This window comes from Lottia gigantea, assembly GCF_000327385.1.
Source record: "Lottia gigantea unplaced genomic scaffold LOTGIsca_32, whole genome shotgun sequence".
Lineage (NCBI taxonomy): Eukaryota > Metazoa > Mollusca > Gastropoda > Lottiidae > Lottia > Lottia gigantea.
In genome coordinates, this window is record NW_008709073.1 from 2390864 (window position 1) to 2417051 (window position 26188).

At 33.1% G+C, this 26188-nt stretch overlaps 5 protein-coding genes across 5 annotated transcripts; 4 read left to right on the forward strand and 1 right to left on the reverse strand.

The window, feature by feature from the left end:
• Positions 1-1091: 1091 nt before the first annotated feature.
• On the reverse strand, positions 1092-1415 carry LOTGIDRAFT_119948 (hypothetical protein; the record flags this gene model as incomplete). The annotated part of the gene is made up of 1 exon (XM_009058090.1): positions 1092-1415. One exon carries the CDS (start codon positions 1413-1415, stop codon positions 1092-1094), a length of 324 nt encoding a protein of 107 aa, XP_009056338.1.
• A 1751-nt stretch (positions 1416-3166) lies between these two features.
• On the forward strand, positions 3167-3457 carry LOTGIDRAFT_98752 (hypothetical protein; the record flags this gene model as incomplete). The annotated part of the gene is made up of 1 exon (XM_009058091.1): positions 3167-3457. A coding segment is annotated over one exon (291 nt), but the record flags the coding sequence as incomplete, so codon positions are not given.
• Positions 3458-6372: 2915 nt separating this feature from the next.
• On the forward strand, positions 6373-7776 carry LOTGIDRAFT_162170 (hypothetical protein; the record flags this gene model as incomplete). Its single annotated transcript, XM_009058092.1, has 1 exon — positions 6373-7776. The coding sequence occupies one exon, from the start codon at positions 6373-6375 to the stop codon at positions 7774-7776; it is 1404 nt and encodes a 467-aa protein (XP_009056340.1).
• An 813-nt stretch (positions 7777-8589) lies between these two features.
• On the forward strand, positions 8590-18180 carry LOTGIDRAFT_119755 (hypothetical protein; the record flags this gene model as incomplete). The annotated part of the gene is made up of 14 exons (XM_009058093.1): positions 8590-8683; positions 12728-12783; positions 13024-13122; positions 13455-13548; positions 13788-13865; positions 14257-14396; positions 14700-14804; positions 15053-15150; positions 15510-15633; positions 15991-16141; positions 16543-16625; positions 17345-17449; positions 17638-17767; positions 18002-18180. 14 exons carry the CDS (start codon positions 8590-8592, stop codon positions 18178-18180), a joined length of 1536 nt encoding a protein of 511 aa, XP_009056341.1.
• A 4274-nt stretch (positions 18181-22454) lies between these two features.
• Positions 22455-24931, forward strand: LOTGIDRAFT_206542 (hypothetical protein; the record flags this gene model as incomplete). Its single annotated transcript, XM_009058094.1, has 1 exon — positions 22455-24931. Exon 1 carries the CDS (start codon positions 22541-22543, stop codon positions 24929-24931), a length of 2391 nt encoding a protein of 796 aa, XP_009056342.1. The 5' UTR covers positions 22455-22540.
• Between the last annotated feature and the right edge of the window lie 1257 nt (positions 24932-26188).

The window sequence follows — 26188 nt, forward strand, 5'->3', positions numbered from 1 at the left end:
GATCATAACAAATTTGCACGAGTGAATTTTATTTTTAGTGAATTTTATTTTTTACATGTAATTTTCGCATGTATAATCTGTTTGCTGGAGCACTTAGGGGTCAGAGGTTAATCCTGGCTTAATTAAGTCAAGATTATACCCCAGGATTTTGCAGATCAGAGAGTAACACGTGGAGAAAGTGTCTAAATGTAGTAATGAAGATAACTACAGAGGCCCCAATTTGTTTCTATCAATAGTCGTATTCTATAATACTATATATATAAGATGAAATCAGAAACAAAAGGCTTTGATTAGAATGAGAATGGTTATCCTTCGTCCATGATTCTAGCAGTATCTCATACATACTGGCAGCAGTAGCTGTGTGACTTATCGAGTTAAGAAGTCAATAAACGAATTACAGTGTACAGTTCGGCGTATACGAGATAAATGGAAAATAGAACAAGCCAATTGCGTTCTGGTCCATACCTCGTGTGTTCGCTTCTTTTATTTTTCACCCGAGAAATATAGTTTGTACTAGAGTTCTGAGATGCCCCTATCAGCGATGAAGATTGGATAGATCGTGTAAACTAAGACATTATGGGAGGCGACTGCTATGGAAATTTCATGTTAGAAAATTGACTTCAATGAAAAAGAAAAAATAAAAGGTAATTAAAAAGCTTACTTTTTTATTTCAAAACAAATTAAAAAAACAATTGAAACAATTACTGTTTTACATATTACTGAAAGGTAATGTTTGATTATTACAGTATTAACAAACGGTTACAAAAAAGATACAAAACAAAAACAAAACAAAAATCACTTTATGAAATGATAACTAGCTAATCGCATTGATTACATGTGCAAAAGGAAGAGATGAGATGAGGTTATTGATAAACATCGTACGCTGCAAATGAACACGGTATTTCGTGTATAACCCATCTTTACACGGTAGTTTCTACAACCGTTTTTATAAATTCATATTAACGGTATCAGTTGAGCTTTTGTCTGGAAAATCTTTATGATCTATATTTGCGGGTGTCTGCCTATAACATCACAAAATTAAATCCTAAGTTGTCTATACTAGTTTATATATTACACAGAAACATCCGAGTTTATTTTTTATGTTCAATTGGTATCTTTTTTGGTCCCTCTAAGGCTCTGTCCACTGGTCCTGTTATGCTTAATATTCCATCTTTCGACAGCGTGGATTGAACAGTGTCTGGTTTAACACCGTCCGGTAGAGTGAAACTTCTATTAAACTCCTGATAAACTGAGGAATTTCCAGTCTTTTCTTCGTGTTTGGCATGGACGGAAAGTTGCTTTCCTGAAGTTGTCACAGTAATTTCTTCTGGTTTAAAATTACTCACATCAAGTTGAAGTTCCAAAGCTTCACTGCCATCGTCCTTTTTAACTATAGGATCTCTCAGTTTCTTCATTTGCTGCTCTAAATCCTTGTTGATATGTGCTATTGGATCTCTTTGTGCCAATCTGATCATGGCATTTCTCATATCATACTGTTGTCTCAAAGCTTCACGATTCACATCTTGAAAAAAATCATCAAAGAAGTTAGTGGTAAGGATTCTTGGTATTAAAGCTCTCGACATATTTGCAGATATATGTAATATACAGCGAATTAACAGTTATACTATCGACTGCGATTTTTCACTTCCTTTAGTAAAAAAATTAACTGATTTCCTCAACGTTTCCCTAGTTTATATATCCCGCGTCTAGAGCTTATCGATGATTCTAGAATTTTCTAGACTGATATTACGCCTATTAAATTGCATGTCGAGTAGGGCTATCTGAATACAAGGATAACCTTACTGCACTTATAACTGTTCTGACTTGATAACAAAAGTTCGAGAAATTCATTGCTTTAATTAAAGGGATACTACGTCTTAGAATAAACATAAAATTTTAAAAATTTAACTTGGCCAATAAGAGCATATTATTATCATCAGTAGATATACCTTGTGGCATAAATAACATAACAGGATCAAAATCTTACTTTACCTCCCTCCCCTTTCCCCTCTCGACCTAATAATTTCTAGGAACGCCACTGAATACTAAACAGTATTTTTCTTTGGTCAGATTGCCCTGTACTTTTTCCCCGTGTGACTACATTGCACTTGAATTATTCGTCTGTTATAAATTTTAACTAAATATGTGATCTTTTTGTACTAACAGTGTCACTGTGACTTTACAAGGCTTGTGTTGATAATTATATATTACAGCTTAACATGCATGTTTATAATCGACTATTCGAGGACAAAAAGGTTGAATATTGAACTTCTAGAGAACTGTGAAGTCTATTCCTGGAACCTATTTTTCATTCATAAAGATCAATGTTCCTCGCCATCTTTGATCGAAATAATACTTGTTTCTCAATCCTAGTGACGAAGGATCCACCCTGACTATAATGAAAATCAGCTGCATAAAAGAGGAGCGGGGCCAGGGAAGATTTGCCTCAACACTCTCCCCCTCCGCAGAAATGGAATTATACAATACTTTTTGAAAGAATAGTCTTTTTTAGCTACTGTATAGAAATCTATAGAAATGTAAGGTTAGTTTTGTAATCAAAAACATAAAAACAATACATTTTTTTCTGTTTTGATTCTAATCTTACAGATGCGTGAGTTTTTTTTCCTACACAATTTTCAAAAATATCTCCCACTTCCTAATACATTGAAATAACATAATAATAAATAGTTATCTCGAATATTCCAGGTAAAGCTAGACTCGATTATCTTCATTTATAACAAATTTATATTGTAGTCCAGAACAGCCCAGACTTTCTAGAGAATTCGTCACTTTTCTGCTTGATTATATAAATTCACTCGCCAGCGATTCGAGTCAATATACGAATAAGCAACTAACTTTCATTATACGAGAAATTCCGAAGCGATTTAGTGCTGTAGGGCGCTTATAATTCAAGTAAAGCTTAGACTAACTGCTAAAAGTGATTTTTGAGCTATTAAGAAGGAAGATTTTAGGCTACATTTTTGGTTCAAGAAAAACAGAAAAGATGAACAGAGCAGTAGTTCCAGTTATCATCGACAATCATTTCTTTGACGAATTCATCGAAGATTTGCATCGTCAGGCGATGAGGAAAAATTACGATATGAGGAACGCTATGTCTCGTTTAACACCAAGAGAGCCCATCGCACACAACAACAAAGATCTGGAAACACAGATGAAGAGATTACGACACCCAATTGTCAAAAGAGCCGATGGCAGTGAAGCTTTGGAACTTCAACTTGATTTGAGTAATTTTAAACCAGAAGAAATTACTGTGAAAACCTCTGGAAAGGAACTTGCCGTACATGCTAAACACGAAGAAAAGAGTGAGAACTCGTCGGTGTATCAGGAATACTGCCGTAAGTTTGTATTACCAGACAATGTAAACCCCGAATTGGTGGAATCAACATTTTCAAAGGATGGTATTCTGACCATAACAGGACCCGCAGCGTTGGAAGCACCGAAGAAAATTCCAATTCAACATGTAAAGAAGTAAACTTGAAAAGAAAAGAAAATGACTGACTTTGTTTGTCTACAGAAATTATGAACACTTGATGCATAGTAGTACATTATTATTTTGCCGAAAAAAAGAACATTTTTGTGCCTCCACATATTGGGTATATGCACTTTTTTTCTCTCAATATTACTTTCTATGATTAATCGAATTTCTTATTTGAAATTAGTTACTTTTAGTTGTTTATTATGAACTCTGTATTCTAAAACATTGCATGTCAAAATCATTTGCTTGTTATTTTGTTATGAATAAAATCGATATGTTTTTGTCTTTAATGTTATTTATTTATTCTGGCCCAGTTATTTGCATATGTAGAACTCCTTGTTGATAGTTGACTTTTATCAAAAAATTTATTCGTGCAGTTTTTAATAATGTGTTGCCTCCCTTTATCTGTACCAGGCTTACTGACTGCAAAGTTATACACTGTTTTAAAAGTGCAAGCACAAAAGCTTTAAGAAACAGTAATATTCGCATTGCTTTAGAGACTGAATTGGGAATCTTATCTAGCAGGACCTTAGCTTCGTTTACACGGACAATTTCTGCAACACAGTCAGTCGGCAATTTTCGGTGCTTGTTGAGCGCCAGTGGAACTTCTAATGTATTACCGTTTGTCCCACAGTAACCGCTTTTAAATTTTTCAAGACAATGCCTAAAGCGGGCTTAAATTTAATTGATAAACACTATTAAAAATCGTAGTTTCATGACAATATCTGTTACACGGTGATATGATTTTAAAGAGCACGAAAGACTATCGAGGTGTATAATATTTTATTTGATCAAGCCGAACTGACAATAAGAGGTATGATTACAATCTAGATTAGATTAATATATTGTTCCAAATCACTGATTTATTGGCTCATATAACCACAGATCGTATTTCAATTTATAATATACATACACCACGTCATAGATTTCAGATTCAAGTCTGAATTGCTTTGGGATTTATCTGCGGTATATGTTTAATGCATGTACTACTTCCAAGGAATAAACAAGCAAACTTAGGATGTAAGTAGAAACTTTCAAAGGGATGGGATTGGTTAAATAAGAGTCGCGAACTAGGCAATGTAAACAATTGTACAGCTAGCTACAGGAGACTGACGTATATCAAAGTGTACAACTGGCTATAGGAAATTGTACAACCATCCATTGGATTCTACAAGGAGGTAGTTACTTGTACAACTAGCTAATATATTGTACAACAAATTACAAGATTTAGCAAGTGTGCAGCTATAACTAGCAGACTGCGAAATCATCCAGTAGAATGCAGAACTCAAATAAATACTATACCTAGTAGTTAGATTGTGTAAGCATATATAAAACATTGTACAACTATAGCCCATTACTCAGATTGTGGGACTATTTAGCAGCTTGCGAACTTTGCTAATAAAATATACATCTACAACAGATTGTACAACAACCTATTTTAAACTAAGTTATATAGCAGATTGTGCAACTATCTAGCGCATTGTAGTTGTACCACTATATACACTCATCTTAAATCTTGCGAAACATACTAGCATATTGTACAACATTAGCAAGTATATTGTGCAACTACCTAGCAGATTGTACAACTAGTACAGTGTACAACGAGCTAGAGGAGTGTACTAATATGATTTTTAAAGTCAATATATTCAAGTGGTTCTCCACGGTTACTGTAAATGGTATGTAAACATAATCCAAGTACTTGATTACTCTATTTACACATATCGTTAACATTGGTCTACAATTCAATAACATTAGTTTTAAACTACTGAATTTCAATAAATCATAAATTTTTATTCGGGTGTGAAACATGTGGTGGGATCAAATTGTCTTTTTCCCAACTGTGAGATCTATAAACTTTGAGGTTAAATCTCTGTTTTATGTGTTTTTTTTTCTGATCAGACAACTGAATATTGTGTTAGGTCAATTCAGAATAATATTCTTGTCTGTTTATAAGGAATCTTTGAATATCTATTGGAATTAATTTGTAGGCTAATGGAATTTATCGATTTCCTATCATTCAATAATATTATAAGGCTAGTGAATCGAATAACGTTCAGGCAATTTATGATGACGAGCTGGTTGGGCCGCAGTAGTGTATTTAGTGGGAGGGCCTCGGCCTATGTCAGGTCTTAATTCGAAGTGAAAATTAAGTCCTATGCTTAACATTCATCGCAGGCCATCTGAATTCCGTTAGCTTCTTAAGCATCGGTAGTATATTATCAATATGGATAATATCGTACTGATGCTAAAGGTACATTGGGGAGCCTAGACTCAACGGGCTTTTGCCACTTCGGTCCTCGCCTGAGGGAGACGCCTATCAAGGTTGGTCCCCCCAGATCGTTGTCCGAGTTTTAGGATTTTGCATATTATGACATTTCGTCCACCAGAATCCAAATTCAACATGTCCTCTGAAATTGCCACAATATGTTCTCAACATGTCCTCTTAAATTGCCATAATATGTTCTTAACATTGTCAGCTTTCAATGTTGCAATTTGCCAATTATATACGTCCGAAACCGTTGTTATTCATCCTTAAATTTATCATTTATTGACATCTTAAAATTTTGTGATATTTTTCGCTCACCTTTGACAATGAGCCAACACCCCGTCTTCGTAATTTTGTATTATACCCGATTAAAGGTTAAGTCAAGGTTTCGGATTACCTTTTAATTATGTTAGCCTGTTCGTTTAGATTAACTTATTATAGATTTCAAGATTATAATCTGTAAACCTATACTGTATTATGATATTACGCTATTGATCTATAGTGGTTGGTCACGCATATTATTTCTGAAGCCATTGTTACAAATTAAAATCTCTATTTCAGTATAGAACCGCGTCTAAGAAGGAAGTATGCAACATACAGTCAAACCATAATGCCTGGAAACAAGAACCTTCCAGAATTGGTCGACCAACGTAATACAGTTCAGTGGAAAGACACGTCAGATGGTGAAAGCGACAGGACAGAGGATCTTGAAAATCGTTCCAATCATTCTGAATCGTCTGCCGCTATTTGTGAAGCTATAAGTGATACACATATACTCGAACTATCAGAGGAAGGTAAAATTTCAGAATTGCTTCGAGGATGGATGCCCGATTACATCCTTCAACATATTGAACCCCACGAATCAAAGGACAAGGAACCATTGTATAGTGCCAAACTTGGAATAGAACCTCGGATTAAAAGATGTTCAAGCTCGGAATCCATAGTGACTGAACTTTCGCTACTGTCTTGCTCCACGTATGGGAAATCTTCCAGGGTTTCCGAAACAACCAGAAGAAAACGAAGAAACAAACGTCCACCAACAACAACTGACAATGCATCCACCATCAGTAAATGGGCTCTTGCAATGCAAGGGCAAAAACACGGAGCCTTTGATAAATTAATGCGTCAACAAAATGCTTTTCAGATCACTCCTGGTGCCACTAATTCGGTGGCTATCACAGCGTTTGATTTAATGGATGAGGAGGAGAAAACACAGGTGTTGAAATGTGGTCGTGAATCGTGGATAAAAATGAACCCTAGACTCAAGAAAAGTGACAGTATTACACATATCAACACCCTGTCAAAAAACAAACTTTTACAATCTAAAAGACGTTTCTCTCAAATACCCACTTCTTCAAAGAATGGACGTATGAAACCATTCGTGCGAATTCTTAACGGTAAGAATTCATCAAATGATTCCGAAGGCATTAGTGTTGCCATGTTGGACAAACAGACAACCCGAACAGTGACACCACCATTCAAAGAAAAGGTTCGAATGTGGCAAGTTGACGAGAAAATCTCCGATGTGGATCTGAACCGTGGTATGTCTGCAAAGGTTAGAGAAAGAATTGCATCAACAACCATGGCTTTGGATCGAGTTAGTCGAAAGAGTGCGTCACGACCACAGTCTACTGCGGGATGTATCCGCACTGATCCAAATAATCCTCAAAATATCAGAATCTCGCCGGAACTAGGCGATGTTATAAAACAGGATATCAAGAGTAGGATGGGAAGACCACGGCAACACGAGATTAGACAGCAAGATGTGGAGAATTTGAATCATGGATACACACTGGATCGTTCCCATAGAAATCTTAAAGTGTTTAATTGGTTACATAGTTTGAAAGAAGGTGAATTCGTGACAGATGACAAAGTTGATGGTGAAACTGATAGATCATTAAACAGTATGAGCATTGTCCATGTTCATGTTGATGCTGTTGACGAACCTAAACTAAAACCTATAAACTTTGGCAGATCAAAGAGTAATTTAAGTAGAGAGTTAACTTTTTCGTGAACCAACTTATGTTTTAAATTACATTGCTAGAATATTGTTCTATGTTTGTATTCACAACGAGAAAAATTTATTTTTATGCCAATAAAATAGAGGAGTCAATGAAATTGTTCCGAAGGCTTGGTTTCAATATTAACTGGGGTGGCCATTTCCTTATTTTAAGTGGCATAATGGATTCATATGTGGAGGCGGAGGGTGGAAACCTTTCAACATGACATTTTCTTATGCTATTCATTAGGATAAAGTTTCACTTGCATTCAAGTTTTAATCAGTTCCCTTATTCCTTCATCATCAAAGTTAAATACAAAAATTCGGCCTATATGGCATTGGTGCAGGAGCCAACCTAAATGCTTCTTTACGTCCCAGAACACCTACAATTCCTAACATCAATCCGCAATCTAATATTATTTTAACTCCCTTTAACTAGAAACAAAAACCAAACTTTTAGTTGGATGCAATGCGGTGAGCAAAAATTGAAAGCGTTTAGAATACCAGGCATTGTAAGAGCACGATCTGTTCCTTTTGGGATCACACTAGACAATGAATTGGGCCTTGGCGACCGTCTCTGGGGAATCAGAGCCTCTGGCCGGAAAACCACTCATTTTCCATATTTTGTGGTTGTTTCCAAAGCAGATAATTACAATGAAAACATCATAGTTTAATAGCAAATTTAATATCGGCCTGTTTACAGAACGGGCACCTGCTAGTTAAACGTGGTTATTTCCCTTTATTAATTAGGTTGCGTCGTGAACTCGTGACACTGAAGTCACATGACACGCTGACAGCAAGATGGCGAAAACTGGAGGAAGGATGGATATGAGCTCTCTAAATGGACCAATTAATGATGTCGGTGGTAGAACTATAAACAAATTAGCAGTAACAAGAGATTATATATCACAACCTCGAATCAGTGAGTGTAAAAAATTATCCTTTCTGCTGCATCTTTTGTTAGAAACGTGATGATCCTTGATTGATGTGTCACTGTCATCAGCCATTTATTTTTATTTTTTTGGCTTATAAATAATTATTTACCGGCTTGGTAATATGAGAACTGTTTAATTGTCAAACTTTGCATTATCATGCAAAATAGTCTCTACATTTTGGGAGGCCCATTTGATGATAGATTAAGCTAATCAGAATTGCTTTACCAACTACAAAGTGTTAGTTTCACTATCACCACAGACTCAGTTTCATAGTCTGAGATGCTGAAAATGATATGGAGTAAAAGATGAGTAGATGAATAAGTATTGGTTATGGTATCAGAATTAAGAAGGGAACTTATCGCCTTGGGTTATTCTGTAAATTCTACTTAACTGATTGCATTCAATATTATGCTTATATATTTCAACTCAGGATTAGAAATTAGCTTATTTTTAATATTTTATAATGCACAACAAAAATGAGACTTTACATTTTCATCTTTTAGTTTTCTATTTTGTACAGTTTGTTTTTTTTATAAATTTGTTGAAAGGGCATTTTAGCTAAGCTAATTCACATGAAAAATAAAAAGCCAACATTTTATGGGTGAGCATTGCTAGGTATCTAAGGTTAATTTGAACCAATATAGATTGAGGGAGGTCATTATCATCAAGGGTAAGAGTAGATAGGTAGTGAAGTTATTGTCAATCTAAACATTCTTCTATCACTACAAATAAAACATACTGATATATTGACAGCTTGATTAAGCTTGAATATATATGGAGAAGATTTGCATAATGTCTTCTAAAACCATTCAACACTTTAGACTTCACTTAAACTTCTGTTAATTCTACTTTCCTTCACTAAAAGGCGAACTGTTGGCAACAATATAACCCAAAGTATTCAGTGGATCAAACCTTCACCAATTTGTCTAGGCCATCAACAAACCATCTCGGAACAAGTTTGTCTAAAGAATCATTATCATGTTCATAAATATGTCAAAAACTCTCTGCTATACTCTCTGCAAGTGAAATCCATAAAGTTTTATAATCTGTTTATACAAATAGGACAAAAAAACTCTGCTTTGCTCTCTGGCTCTGCAAGTAAAATCTATGAAGTTTTAAAATTTGGTAATACTATCTACATCTGTTTTAGTTGCAAAGTCTTTAGAATATTGTAAAAAGCAGAAATCACATGAAAACATATTGGTTTTATACAATTAGCTTATTTAAGCTTTTAGTAACTTAGTTCTTGAGCACTTTTCTTTGAGAGAAATTCCTGATAATGAAATGAATGGAGTTTTATGTCCTACTTTTCTGCACCATGCAGGGTACAATGAGGGAAATTTTGCCAGGACAGCGGCATAAACCTGCTCTTTTTCGATTTCCAACTGTCAAGGGATCTTTCACGCGCACAGCTTGTAGCATACAGGGCCTCTTTATGTGTTATGGAGCAGTTATAACCAAACATCAGGATCCATTTTCTTAAAAAATCTGTTAAAATTTACATTGAAAAATAGCACTTAACATCAAAAATTTATTGTAATTTTTTTTTTAAACCAGGAGGCAAGGTGACAAAATTAGTCACAATGCAATTTAGTCGACAAAAATTATCTGTTAGCCAGGTTGGCCTTTATTGCAGGATGAATGATTATTGATTCTGTCATTGTATTTAAATGTCACATGGTTAAAATGTTTAATTATTGTTTTAATATTATATAGAGCAGAGTATGATATATAAAACACTATATAGTAAAAGTTATATTATAATCTTTAGGTCAAAATAATCCTCAGGTTTTCCTGTTCATTATCAAAACACTTTTTGTTTACTTGTACACTTTTCTTTTGTAAGCCTCACAAACTTCAATATTTATTTTGCTACCTGTATTGCGAATGTTTCCTTTAAACATAACTTTAGTATGATGGCCTCTTTTCTACTTTAATAAGCTTGTAATTGTAAACTGGAACAGTATTTTGTGGATATATCGAGTATTTGATGGTAAATATTTATATTAGGTTACTTTTATAGACCAAATTTTCGTTCCTATTTTGTTTATTTTTAATTCAGCCACTTCTATAGACAGGCCTCTTGAATATTCATCAGTGCAATGATGCAGCCATCCAATCAAATTTCTGCCCACACCAACACTGGGATTTTGTGATGCGAACAAAAGTGCATTTGTCTTTAAATACTTCTTGGAACAGACTTTTGTCGGTGGAGCTACAATTCATAGAGACTTTGAACTTTTGAACTTAAAACTAGGTTGAAGAATGACTTCAGAGACAGTTTTGCCTACCAACATAGACAATTGAATTTGATGTAACCTATGTCCTTGGTCTGTTTAAGTTTATGATTTAATCTCTCTTAGAAATTCAAATTTATTATAAGTAGGGTAATGAGAGTCTAAGGAAGTTATCTCACAGACAGAGTTCACGTCTTTGTAGCTACAGTCTTTAAAAAAATCTGTAGAATGTTGGATTTCAAGAGAATAGAAAGACTTAGTAGTTTTGGATTGTCGTTTGTATGGAGATAAGGCGTTTTGGAACAGTGCTGGCTCTCAATACTTTGAATAATAACTAACATTAGATAGAAGAAGATCTAGTCAAGATAGTTATAGGTGCCTAAAAATTGTAAACTGAAAATACCATAACTACAGTGAAGTAATAGATATCACTTGTAGGCTTGTATTCACCTTGTTTTAAAAGTTTGAATGCAAGATATGGTTCAGTTGTATGTCAGCAGATGGTTTTCATTGATAGTAAATCATCTATTGATTTTTTTATTCATCTCCAACATTTTATCTCTACATATTATTATATATTATGAAACCTGTTGTGGACATTTTAGAATCTACCAATAGAACATGTCAATGGCCAAATTTGTAGAGTTTTAGTTCGAAAAATCTTCAAAAAAATAGAAGATAGACATAAAAAAATGTACTGGTAATTGAGATATTTTCACAAATCTTAAAGATGTCAACATTTATAGTGATTCTATGTACTAGTCTTGGAATGGAGAGACAAGAAATGGAATAAGACTGTATGTGACATTAGATAATTTACTATATATGGAATATTGATTGATAGACACCATGTTTTCTCCCACTCTATTTCTCTCCCACTCTCTTTCATTGTTGTCTTGATTAATTAACCTTGAACAATCAAGCTTATCTAATGATGTTATTTAAATACAAGGTTATTTAGACAAAAATAAACCTCATTTAATCAAGAGTTGACTGTATTTAGGGCTAAAAAGGATCATATGCAATTTTTGGTTCAACTATCATAACTAAGAAAAAATGGCTTTTGCTTGAAAGTCTATTTTCATTCCACTTACTATTTTCATGTCATTTACTATTTTTATTTCTGACATATGGTCTGCGTCAAAATTTTTAAAGGGATACTGTCAGACTATAGGGCATAGTCTCACTAAAATTTGAGACGAATTTTTAACTTTCAAACGTGAATAATTAAGGATACACATGGATTTGAAGGCTCAAATTTGAACACTATTACTGATTATGTAAGCTAACAAAATTCCTTTTTCTGAGACTAAGGTATGATTGGTCGAATGGATAGTGAAGGTGCTCCTTTAAGTTAAATATTAAACATATTTTTGTCTTTACAAGTATAAAATATCTTGGAACAATTACTATATAGGTAGCTATAATAACTTCCAGATTTGTGTAACGTAAAAAAAAAATCCAGACTTTGGGTCAAATGCATTCTTAATGTCAGATATATGTTGAAATAGCAGATTTGAATTATCAAACACTTTAAAATATGATGAAGGAAAAGAATTAAAAAAATCTAAAAGCAAACCAGTATAATTCTTGGTAGATTGTTAAAATTAGATGTTTTTCATAATGCAAGAACATATTTCCAAAATTGCCAAATCCGTCATGTACCCACAAACATAAAGGAGCTTTATTTGTTTGGTTTGAATTTAAAACTTTAACCATTGTTTGTTGACCTACATCAAGTTTTTATCAATATTTATGGTGAAGTAATTGTTATGTATTATTTTTCTATTTTAGCATATAAAACAGTATCTGGTGTAAATGGTCCTCTAGTTATATTAGATGATGTCAAGGTGAATACAGATAATTTCTTAGAAAATTTGTTATTATCAAATTCATTATTTTTAATCATATGGTCATCTAGATATCATCTGAAAAAACAAAATTTCAGTATCAAGTATCACTTTCAGAAAAAAAATCATACTTCTGGTTTGTCTGCAATTCAACCAACACACTCTGTTGAGGTAATTTAATGTTCAAGTACTCCTAAACCATTCATGTCAGATATCTTAGTTCATTGTCAACTTTTTCAGTTTCCTAAATATGCTGAAATTGTTAACCTTACATTGGCTGATGGAAGTCAACGTAGTGGACAAGTTTTGGAAGTCAGTGGATCGAAGGCTGTTGTACAGGTATATTTTTCAAATTATATTATGAATCGGTTAAGAGAACTTGGTTTAAGGGTTCAAAGCCAACAACCAGATTTACTTTTGAAGGTACTGACTAAAAGTAAGGACACGATCTTTGTATATCTAGATGGTACCTACAAGTGGGAGTGAGATAAGAAGGAGTGGTTGAAATTGATAATATACGCTATGAGCTGCACAATTAATAATTAGAAATCAGTGAAAAAAATTCCCTCATTACACTCAGCTTTCATTACTTCAATCTTGAGTTTAAAAATAGAATGTCACACTGCTTAGCATTTAACACCAGTAGACATTTTGAAACTCTCTAATTATAGGTATTTGAAGGTACATCAGGTATTGATGCTAAACATACAACATGTGAATTTACTGGAGATATTTTAAGAATGCCTGTATCAGAGGACATGTTAGGTAAGATATATTTACTGTAGCAACATAAAGTGTTTAAAGTGGGTTACATAAACCATCTGGATAATTATGATCTAAGAACAATATTAAACTTATTAAATCCAGTTTCATTAAAACAGGAGTTGTGACTATCTGTTCTTTCTTTGTTCAAAGAACATGGAACCCCTGAGGCCATTATGCTATTAAACTACTGGATTTATTCCATGTTTCTGAAATATTTGCTATCCAATATTTATTTGCAGGTCGTGTATTTAATGGTTCAGGTAAACCTATTGATAAGGGACCTGCAGTTTTAGCTGAAGATTTCTTAGATATTCAAGGTAAATGACCATTTTTCTTGTTACAAATTTGATAAGAGAAAAGGTCCATTCTTATTTGATAAAAAAAAAACACATTCAGTGTCAGTGAATTCTGCATCATGTATATTACAATCTGATATATTCAAGCCTTTCTGATGTGGCAACGTTTAAAATTATCGTTTTCATGAAAAATGTTCAAAATGGGGGGTAATTCTAAAATATTTGATTGAAAAAGCATCTTATTTGTTTTAATATAGTTTTACAATAGCACAAATATATTCTTCTATGTTAAAGATGGTGATCATTACATAAATTGAAGGGTCATATGGAAACATTACTACAGCACGTAAGCTGTTCTCCACAGAGTTTTGGTTATGTTGCCAGTAATTTATGATTTATTATTATATTATAGGTCAGCCTATTAACCCCTGGTCTCGTATTTACCCAGAAGAAATGATTCAAACTGGTATATCAGCTATTGATACTATGAACTCTATTGCTAGAGGACAGAAAATTCCTATCTTTTCAGCTGCCGGTCTACCACATAATGAAGTAAGTAAAAACTTAATCCAACATCATAATGGCTGAATCGAAATAAGTTCTTATTAGACCACTCAACACATATAGTAATTTTAGCTATCTTTATCACTTTTCAGGATTTAAATCTGGCTACCAATTCTCTTACAATTTCATACAATGCATCTTTGGCATTTTGACAGGTGACAATTCTAGGATTAGCCAACTCTATCGCTTGAGTAGGAGGATTTCGAAACCACCCCCAGGGTTCATTGTTTAAAGATTAATGGAATCTAAAGTTGATAATGAATATACTCAACAGATTGTTTTGTTTTTTAGATTGCTGCTCAAATTTGTCGTCAAGCTGGTTTAGTCAAATTACCTGGTAAAAGTGTTATGGATGATCATGAAGATAATTTTGCCATTGTATTTGCTGCTATGGGTGTAAGTACTATGTACTTTGGTCTTTGGTCCTAAGAATTTCATCAGTCTGTTGGTCTCTTCTTAAATTTGCAGTACCTGTTTGCATTTGATCTGAATGATTAAAAATGTTTTTTTTAAGTTAATTATTCTTAGATCTATATGAACCTGAATCAGCATAAAATAATCTATTGAAACCTTGCCATATTCACAACTAAGTTGTGTTCTTTGAGTTATAAACTCATGAAATATGTTATTTTGTTTTTTTTTAGGTGAACATGGAAACTGCTAGATTTTTCAAACAAGATTTTGAAGAAAATGGCTCTATGGAAAATGTATCTTTATTCTTGAACTTGGCCAATGATCCTACGTAAGTTATTGAAGTGAAAATATTATATTTTTTAGTCAACTCTTGAGTCTTAAGGAAAAAAGTCTTGTAAAGTAGTAATAATTTCATTACATTGTGCATAAGTAAACATTGTGTGATCTGGACTATCTGGCATCACAATAAGAGACTACTAACTATCATGTTGCCTGCTTGTATTGTGATACAAATGGCAGACGCCTTATGAACGTAATGCTAAAAACTTCTCTTGTGATAAATAAATGATCAATCCAATACCTAATTTTGACAGAAGAACCTTAGGTATACCTTCTGATTGCCCATAAGGACAATCACATCTCAAGTCATAAGACACAAATATGATTATATAAATGATTCTGTTTCAGAATTGAGAGAATTATTACCCCACGTATTGCTTTAACAACAGCAGAATACATGGCTTATCAATGTGAGAAACATGTACTGGTTATTCTTACTGATATGAGTTCCTATGCTGAAGCTTTGAGAGAGGTAACAACATTTATTCTGCCTCGTAAAGATTTTAGATTTGATCACTAGGATTGCCACTGTTTTCCATGTCAATTTATTGAGTATTTTTGGTGATGGCTGACTATACATTGAGTAGCTGTAGCACAGTTGATTATAGATCGAAGCATCTGTCAGCTGGTGTAGAGACAGTTAAAATGGGATCTGTTAAATGGGGACATTCCCCATCTTCGCAGATGCGGGGGTTTTAAACCTATTTTCGAACCAAGTTGATCAGAGCGTTGAAATCTTTACAGGACTTGGTTATGTCAACTGAGTGGTGGTCATGGGTTCTAATCTTGGTTTCATTCAAAGAATGTAATATGATCTATTTTATTACAGGTATCAGCTGCTAGAGAAGAAGTACCTGGTAGAAGAGGTTTCCCAGGTTATATGTACACTGATTTAGCCACTATATATGAGAGAGCTGGTCGTGTTGAAGGTAGAAATGGGTCTATTACACAGATACCTATTCTAACCATGCCTAACGACGGTGAGTTAAGGTTTTAACAGGAATATAAAAAGAAATGTTATAAAATCATGTCTTCCTTTGAAACATAGATAGATTCTTGTTCTTCTTAGAAGTTCAATTGATTTATAACTTTTCAAATAGTGTGAATTTCACATTTTTTTCACAATAGCGTTAATTGAAGCATAGGATCAAAGTGAAAAATGCTACTTCTTTGAAGTCACAAATAATGCCCATCTACCTGCCGCTGGCAAGTAATTTTTGAGAGCATCAAGTTAAACCAAAATGTACCTTTAGTCAAATGACGGTTTTGAGATGATGTAATTGTATTTGATATTAAAGATAGATACAGTAGTATACTGTTAAATGATGTGTTTTAGTCAGTTGAACATGCTGATATATTATTTATGACCTAATTATTATAGATATCACCCATCCTATTCCTGATTTAACTGGTTATATTACTGAAGGTCAAATATATGTTGATAGACAGTTACATAACAGACAGGTCAGATAATAGTCTTTTACATCCAGGATTATATCTGCATTAGTACATAAACTGGTAGCCTTGGACATAGTCCTTACAAATTTGACATTGGTAAATGGATTTAAGCAGACCAGATAAAGTTAAATGTTATCTGGTACCCAATTTGAGAAATATGTCCAAGATTGGCCCTTGGGAGAGTTGATTTGAGTCTTGAATATATGTAAATAGTCCTTTATAGAAGTACTAGAAATGTACAAAAATTGTATAATCCCTTCAAAAATTTCTCAAACTAGGAATTTCTTTTCCTATTCTATAGATGTCTTTCACTATATATGGTAGTGTCTCAAAAAAACTTGTCTTTTTAACTTTGAAACGTGGATAATTCTGGATACATATGGAATTGAAAGCTCAAATTTTGATGGTGATCTGTGAACACTATTACTGATTGGATGAGCTAAAAAATTCCTGTTGCTAAGACTAAAGTATGATTGGTAAAAAAATAACGCATTCGTCCCTTTAATGCAGTCCCTTATTATCAAAGTTGCTCACGTAAAAACATGGAATATATTTTTCAATCTGCATTCAGAGGGATAAAGATAGGGTGGTAAGCAATGGGACCTCAATGAAATTACTGTATTACTAAATTTGCATTAAGGTGCAGCTCCCCCCCCCCCTTCCCCCCTTTTTTCTGCATTACCCTCATGGTTACTTTAATAACTAAACTTTTATCATTATTTTAGATCTATCCCCCTATTAATGTCTTACCATCATTGTCTCGATTAATGAAATCAGCTATTGGTGATGACATGACCAGAGAAGATCATGCTGATGTTTCTAATCAACTGGTAAGTTTTTATTTTCTATCTGTATCACTTATTAGAATTAGAATAATGCATCTGTTTAGTCCACAATTAGATGATGATTTGTATTAAAGGAAGTGACTCATGAATTTAAATCAGTTATTGACATCCTATCATGTGATATTAGTTTCAAAGTCATGGCAATATTTGTAATGTTTCCTGGTTATTTTCAGTATGCATGTTATGCTATTGGTAAAGATGTACAAGCTATGAAAGCTGTTGTTGGTGAAGAAGCTTTAACCCCAGAAGATTTACTTTATCTGGAATTTTTAATTAAATTTGAGAAAAACTTTATTTCACAAGGTAAGCTATTAGATCAATAAATAACATCAATTTTGACTAAGACGTCACCATTGGTTGGTTATATCCATGATCCCCAATTTCAGAATAGAGTAAGCGGTACACTTCTGTTTTGATAGTTTCCCTTATTGTACACTGCAAAGTGTTTATTGAACAGTAGTACTTAATAATGAACTTCATTTCATTTCAACAGAAGAAATTATTTTACTAACCATTCCAATTTTCTGTGTTTTTCAGGTCATTATGAAAATCGAACAATTTTTGAATCTCTGGACAAAGGTTGGCAGTTACTACGAATTTTCCCTAAAGAAATGTTAAAGAGAATTCCACAGCATACATTAGCCAAGTATTATCCCAGAGATGCCCAGAGAGCACAGTCGTCTGCTGGTGCTGGAAAGGAAGTGACATCATTATAAACATTGAACAAATTAGTCAATCATTGCCTAGCAACCAACCATGTATTAATAAGTACAAATATTTAGTTAAAATATTAATTGAAATGATACCACTTATATGGTTATTTCAAGTTGTTTTGATAGTGCAACCAAAAGTTTAAAAATGTCCCAAAATGTTAATTAAACTGTCTCTTAATTAGTAAATACATTTATTTTGACCATAGTTGCTGGGAGTAATGCATTTGCCCATGAAATTGGCTTAATAAACTTTTTGTCAGTTGAAAAATGAATTTCTTAAAAATTTTCATTCAGACTGTTTCGAATACGGGAACATCTTGCCTAAATTATCTTATTTTGATTGGTTAATTTTTGATCAGAACTGGTTTCTGTTTTATTATTATTTAATATCAGGAATTGAAGAATGAAAGAGAATTTAATATTCCGATCTCAGTAGAGTGATCTGTGATTATGTGTTATATATGGTATGCATTGGGACAATCAATTGATAATTGAAACTTGCTGACTTCAACCTGTCATTTGTTAGTCATATTTTGGTTGGCGATTAAGATATAAAAGTTAGCCAAGCTAGCCAACATCTGTCAGAAGATTACTATCAGAGAAAGAAATGAGTCAGCAAGTTTCAAGACTAGTGGTATATGTATATTAGAATGACAATGGAAGACAAACTTGAATATTGTAACTCTACAAAGTTTGTTTCATTCTTTGATTAAGACTAAAGACAAAACATGCTACAGTTGTAGAAATTAATGTTGCTTTACAGTATGTCAATAAAAATTGAGAAAATTTACTTTAATAGAACCTATAGTTGATTGTAAATTGTGTATATTGCTGTTACAATCAGATTTCAAGGAAGGGAGAATTTGACTCTCAAATGCACCGGCTGAGGCCAAATAATAGTTGAATAATATCGGCTGAATGCTGATAAATTAGTATTGCTAGTATTGTAATCAAAATGTAAACAAGTAGATATTATTTAGATTAGATAGAGATGATAAGTTATATGTGCAAATAAATATTAGCATTTGAATTTTTAGGGTGGCGCTTGATTGTTCCAATTTTGGCTTCAATCGAACATTACTGAATTGGTCGTATTCAAAATTTACCCTTCTTCATTCTATCTCTGCCATTTTGAATTCTGTCTACACCTTCTTTTTGTGGGCATAGACAGAAGATATTCTGAACTCTGTTTCAAATTTTTTTTTTTGTACTTGCGGTTGGTTCCATAAATCCCAAATGAGCAGACTCACCAATCAAGCGCCCCCTAGATATTACATAATTTAGATTGTGTAACTGTAAACAATGAATTTTGACCACCAGATATTTACTAAGAACAAATTGTACATTCCTTATTCTGTAAGAAAATTGTTATATGGATTTGTAAATAATTGTTAAAAATTCAGGTTTATGTTAAAATCATGAAATCCATTCAACATTATAGATTACATTAATATTTGATTTAAACTCTGTTGCTTAAATGGAATAAACTATATAATCATTATAAGCTACATGGACATTTGTAAACCCAAGTGCAGAGTGGCATCAAGTTGAACATGCCCTGCCTTGCTAACATCAACCCTATAAATCATTATCATGGAGCTCAAAGTCAGTTATGATTTTGGTTATATTGCACGAATTATTTTAAATTCAACTAAAAATCACAGGGAAATTGGGTTTTCTTATGTGATCACTATTGATTTAAAAACATATTGTTTTTCGTTAAATCAAAGATTTAGATGTTTGAATTCTTCTACTAATATTTCAGCAAATTTTTCGTCTAATCTAATTTGATTTTATATTTTCACAGTATACTAAGTCAACTTTCGATATGTTTGTTTTGTTTTGTTTACGATCAGCACACAAAATTTCATTTGATTTTTAAGGACATTTTCTGTATTTTGACTGCAATATTTTAAGGCAATGATCAAATCTTGTTGAACGAATGAACATTTTTCGGCAAAAAAAAAAATGTTGTCAAATTTCTGCAGTCGTGTCTAGTAAAGGTAGTTAAGACTAAAGTAGGCTTGATCTTGTTTTTGTTGTCAAGTCTACTGTGGTAAATTTCAGTAGATATGACAGGTAAAAGATAGTTAAGATTGAAATTAGCCTGGTCTTGTTTTTGTTGTGTGCTGAATACTAGTATGTTTTGATTTGTATATTTTGTTTATAAATATGTATATAATAATTTGAAACGAAGTAATCATTATCAGATTTTCTAGAGCTTCTTATTCTTTGATAAACAGAAGTGTGTATGAAATATAAAGACAAATGATTGGACTAACTTCTTAATGTATTGTTATTTAGTGCCAAGGTTATAGTGTCAAATTTAACCACATTCCATCTTCTGCCAAAACAGACATGATATTGAATTGAAGTAACTTTAATTGAAGACAAACTACACTTCAGATATTCATTCTGAAAATTGAAACAGATAGCTGAAATTGAGCTATTTAATTTGGAAAGTAAATATTTACACAAATATATCCAAAATGAACATATCAAGAAATGAGAACATCATTTTAGACTGACAGTTGAGAACATATTCTCAATTTCATCATTGAGAGCACCCTTTTTTATGAGAACATGAATTTCAATTTATCAATGAGTAAGAAGCTATGAATATTTTTTTGTTAATTTTGATGCCAGTGTATTGTAATGATCATAATAGTGCTTTAGTTTTCTGAACATCTTTATAGAACATAATTTCTGTTGCTTCCAAACTTTTTTGGCAAATAATTGATGTATATCAGCATTTAAAGAGGAAATTTGACAAAAATTTTGAAAGCTAATTCTGATTGATCTAAACCTTATTAGGGTAAGAAACTTATTTTATCTTGCTATGATATTTAGCTGTACAACCAGAATAAGACAAGCTGTAATTTGACAACAATTTGAATCCCACGAAAGAGGCAAGGTTGGAATTTTATTTAAAACATCAACTTAAGGGGTCGAGGGCTATATCTTAATTTGGAGTCAAAGCATTGCATATACGCATGACTTGCATTTTCTCAAGTTTGTTTTTATCTATTGATCCAAAGAGCTGTGATTATTTATCATAAATATCCTAATTTGAAACAGTATTTAATAGTATATCTACTACCTATATAGTGAGCACACTAGAGATACAACTATTTACCCTTGATATTAGACCTTACCTTATCACCCACCTATTTATCACACTTATCTTCAGTAATTATCAACTAGTATAATATTATCTTATGTTATTTCAACTGTGGTGTCCTATAGAAAGTATATAGTTCTCTAGAATAATAAATTATAAAATGGTCATTGTTTTATATTTTATATACACTTAATGCATACTCTTGTTACATAACAACAACATACTACATACAGTACAGCTAGGTGGATACTCTATCTGACTCTGTATCAATATCTTGATAGTCTTTACAAGTGTGTTACATGCAATTACTAAAAAGCTATATTAAGCAGTATAGGTAACACACTCAGATGGCTTGAGGTGAATGTGGATCATTTAGAGGGCTGAATTTCAACTTCAAAATAAGACCTATCACAGGCCAGAGACATGCTACTGTCTGGAGGGGCAATTGTGTATGGTGTTCAGATGTAGTAATTGAATATTTTAAGGTTTGCTATCTATTCTATCAAGGGCCCCCTCCCCCCTGAGTGTACCTTCCGGCTTGACCAGCACTGTAGGCCTACTTATATCACAAAACGGATAAGATTCTTTTTTGTTCAAATGTATGGGGTTCAAAATGTCAAGAGAGAATTCAATCAGGATACTTTGATTCAAACAACTTACTCCAGGATAGAAGGTCACACATATGATGCAAATGTTAATATGAGAAACAGATAATGCTGTCAGCAGATAATAGGCTACACAGTATTATACAATGTCAAACGTGTGTATGCTTTGACTGGATATTGTGTTAGAATCCTAATTTATTGGTAGGTCCTATGCATAGAGTATGTGATTAAGCTTAATTTGTTGTAGTCTATATATTTTCAACAGAGTTCTTTCCCTTTAACAATAAAACCGAGAAAGGTATGACAAAACATTTCTAATCGCTAAATCGTGGTCAAACAGTATATAATGTTTGAATATTCCAAAAGAAATGAAGCTAAAACAAATTATTCTTAATTCAGGGATACGTGTATAGAGTTAATTAGACATAATGATTTTGTTCTGAATTGTTAATTTGGGTTAAAATTTTCTACTTTCATTTTATTAATTATTTCTAAAGGAAATTCTCGATAGGTGGCGTTATTAACCGGAAGAGGTATTGCCCAGAAAAACGCCCACCTATGATTTTGTGATAATTTATTCAATCAATTTCTGTACCTGAAAGACTAATATTTCAGGCATTCAAAGGATATTGTCAAAATGCCAGCGACACCGCAACTGTCTCCTCAAGAGGAGCAAGAAAAACTCTTAGAAGAAGCAATCGGTGTTGTTAAAAATCAAGCTTTCCAGATGAAAAGATGTCTTGATAAGGGAAAATTGATGGATGGATTGAAACATGCATCTACAATGTTGGGAGAGCTAAGAACCTCACTACTGTCACCAAAAAGCTATTATGAGCTGTACATGGCAATCTCTGATGAACTACGACATCTTGAAATGTACCTGGTGGAAGAATTCCAGAAAGGACGAAAAGTTGCTGATCTCTATGAATTGGTTCAATATGCAGGAAATATTGTTCCTAGATTATACCTCCTGATCACAGTTGGAGTTGTGTACATCAAATCAAATGAACTATCTAGAAGAGACATCCTGAAGGATCTTGTAGAAATGTGTCGAGGTGTGCAACATCCTTTGAGAGGTCTGTTTCTTAGAAATTATCTTCTCCAGTGTACTAAGAATGTTTTACCAGATAATAATGATGATGCTACTGGTGGAGAAAATGAGAGTGGAAATGTCCAAGATTCTGTGGATTTCATACAGTTGAATTTTGCTGAAATGAATAAATTGTGGGTTCGAATGCAGCATCAAGGTCACTCCAGAGATCGAGAAAGACGAGAACAGGAAAGAAGAGAATTAAGAATATTGGTAGGAACTAATTTGGTACGATTGAGTCAACTGGAATGTATTGATATGGAGAGATTTAAGAAGAATGTCTTACCTGGTGTTTTAGAGCAGGTGGTCAACTGTAAAGATCCCATTTCACAAGAATATTTAATGGAATGTGTCATTCAAGTCTTTCCTGATGACAACCATTTGCAATGTCTGAGTGCGTTCCTGAGAGCATGTGCTGATCTGCATCCAAATGTCAACGTGAAAAACATCATCATAGCTTTGATTGATCGATTAGCATCATTTGCTCAGAGTGAAGAAGGCAATGGAATTCCATCAGATATTCAACTTTTTGATATTTTCTCACAGCAGATAGCACAAGTTATCCAAAACAGACCTGATATGCCACCGGAAGACATTGTGGCCCTGCAAGTAGCTTTGATGAATCTGGCATTGAAATGCTATCCTGATAAAGTAGAATATGTTGATAAAGTGTTAGAAACTACTGAAGATATATTTAACAGGTTAAATCTGGACCACCTTGAACATGGTGCAGCTGTTTCTAAAGAATTGATGAAATTGATGAAAATCCCAATTGACACTTACAATAGCATCCTGACTGTTTTGGAACTTCAACATTTTGGAGCCATGTTTGAATATTTCGACTATAAAGGGAGGAAACTCATGAGTTGTTTCATCATTAACAATATTCTGGAAAATGAAACGTGTATTCCTACTCAAGAGCAAGTTGACTTGATACTAAATATTGTGAATTGCTTGGTTCAAGATCAGAATGATCAGCCTGAAGAGATTGATGATCCTGAAGATTTTGCTGAAGAACAAGGTCTTATGGGAAGGTTTATTCATCTGCTCTACTCCGAAGATCCTAATCAACAGTTCCTGATTCTTAATATGGCCAGGAAACATTTTGGAAGTGGAGGTGACCAAAGAATCAAGTTTACCTTACCCCCAATTGTTTTTGCCGCTTGCCGTCTGGCCAACAGATATGTGGACTTGAAAGAAGAAGATGAAAATTGGGAAAAAAAATGTCAAAAGATTTTCCAATTTGTTCACCAAACTATTGGTGCTCTAATTAAAGCAGAATTAGCTGAAATTCCTCTACGTCTGTTCCTACAAGGGGCAGTAACTGCTGGTGGAATTGAGTTTGAAAACCATGAAACTGTGGCTTATGAATTTATGTCACAGGCTTTCTCTATTTATGAAGAGGAAATCAGTGATAGTAAAGCTCAATTGGCAGCCATTACATTGATCATTGCTACTTTGGAACAAATGTCGTGTTTTGGAGAAGAAAACCATGAACCTCTCAGAACGCAGTGTGCCCTTGCTGCTTCTAAATTGTTGAAGAAACCTGATCAATGTCGTGGAGTGTCAATCTGTTCCCATTTATTTTGGTCTGGTAAAAATAGTAAAGGTGAAGAAATGAGAGATGGTAAACGTGTGTCAGATTGTTTAAAGAAAGGACTTAAAATCGCTAACCAATGTATGGACAGTTCTGTTCAAGTTCAACTCTTTGTGGAGTTATTGAATCATTACATTTATTTCTTTGAAAAAGGTTGTGATCAAATATCTATCCAAGTTCTAAACCAAATAATCACCAAAATTCAAGAACATTTACCAAATTTGGAGGCAAATGAGGAAACCGATCAAATCAACAAACATTTCAAGAACACTGTTGAACATTTACAAATGAAGAAAGAAATTGGTGATACTGAAGTTTCATTTGCAGGACTCACCATTTAAATGTGAATTGAAACCTGACTGTTGTTGCTATTTGTTATCAGTATTTAATGTTAATTGACAAGCATATAGGCAAGATCGATAGCTTTAAGCTATTGATTTTGATGTTATTAAGCATACAGGGATACAGATGCTAGATATTTGTTCAGCACTTATGTAATAGCTATCCATATCTCTTTCTGAGTTAAAAGCCGACACTTGGTTCTCCTGCAATTGATAAAAGTTTAGACTGTTGTCTCTTTTAGGGTGCTATCATGAATATTGTAGCTTGCAGTTTAAAAACAAATGATATTTGAAATTACTACACAGAAGGTCAATAATGCCCTGGAAGTGATGATGTGTTAATGTGTGTGGCTACTGTGTGGTGTGTTCTTGTTCGAGAACTGGACTGATAGATGACATTGAGCTCTATTGAATGATAAAGCAAATAATTATATAACTCTACCCCTGTAAATAGCAACAAATTCTGAATTCCAAATTCTTGTTATCATGTTAACATTTGAGTATAAAGCTGTGGTTGATTAATGTGCATACTTGTTTAAAAAATTTATTATCTTATAAACATATTCATGTTACTCTTTCTTACCATTTTCAAGCATTTACATGTTATAGATTAATATGCTATAATTTTTAAAGGTTGTTAGATAACTTATGTAATAGAATTTCAAAATGATAAATTAGTTCCGACGCAAGTTGAATTCTGCTAAAATATGTTTTCTTTTTTACTTAAAGAAATTGTTTTATGTCCTTAAATTGCTATTTTCTAAAACAACTTCTACAAGATTTTTTTCCACAAAGCAAAACTAAGCATTTCAAAATATAATGTTTGCTTTGTTAGCTCATGCCTTTTTTTTGTACAAAATTCTGAAGAACGGAAAATGTATTTGTATTGTCTTCGTTGTTATCAACTAAAAATTCTCACGGTTAAAATAGTGCTCAATACATCAATTGTAGAGCGATATAGAAATATCTAAAGAAACAGTATATAACTAATCAAGTATTTGCTTGCTTTTAACATTACTACAGCCTATATATATATTGATGCACATAATTGTATGTTATTTTGTTTGTATATGGATTATCTTTTTTATTTATAAAAATGATCTTCATTAAAAAAGACTATCAATACTAAAATATTTCTCTGATGTCATTTACTCATTTATTGTTGGTCATTGCATCTCGTTTGTCTACAATTAGCTAAATGTAAAGATTATTTATTAATCATTCTATTTGCATCTCATTATTTGTACTAAGGGCATA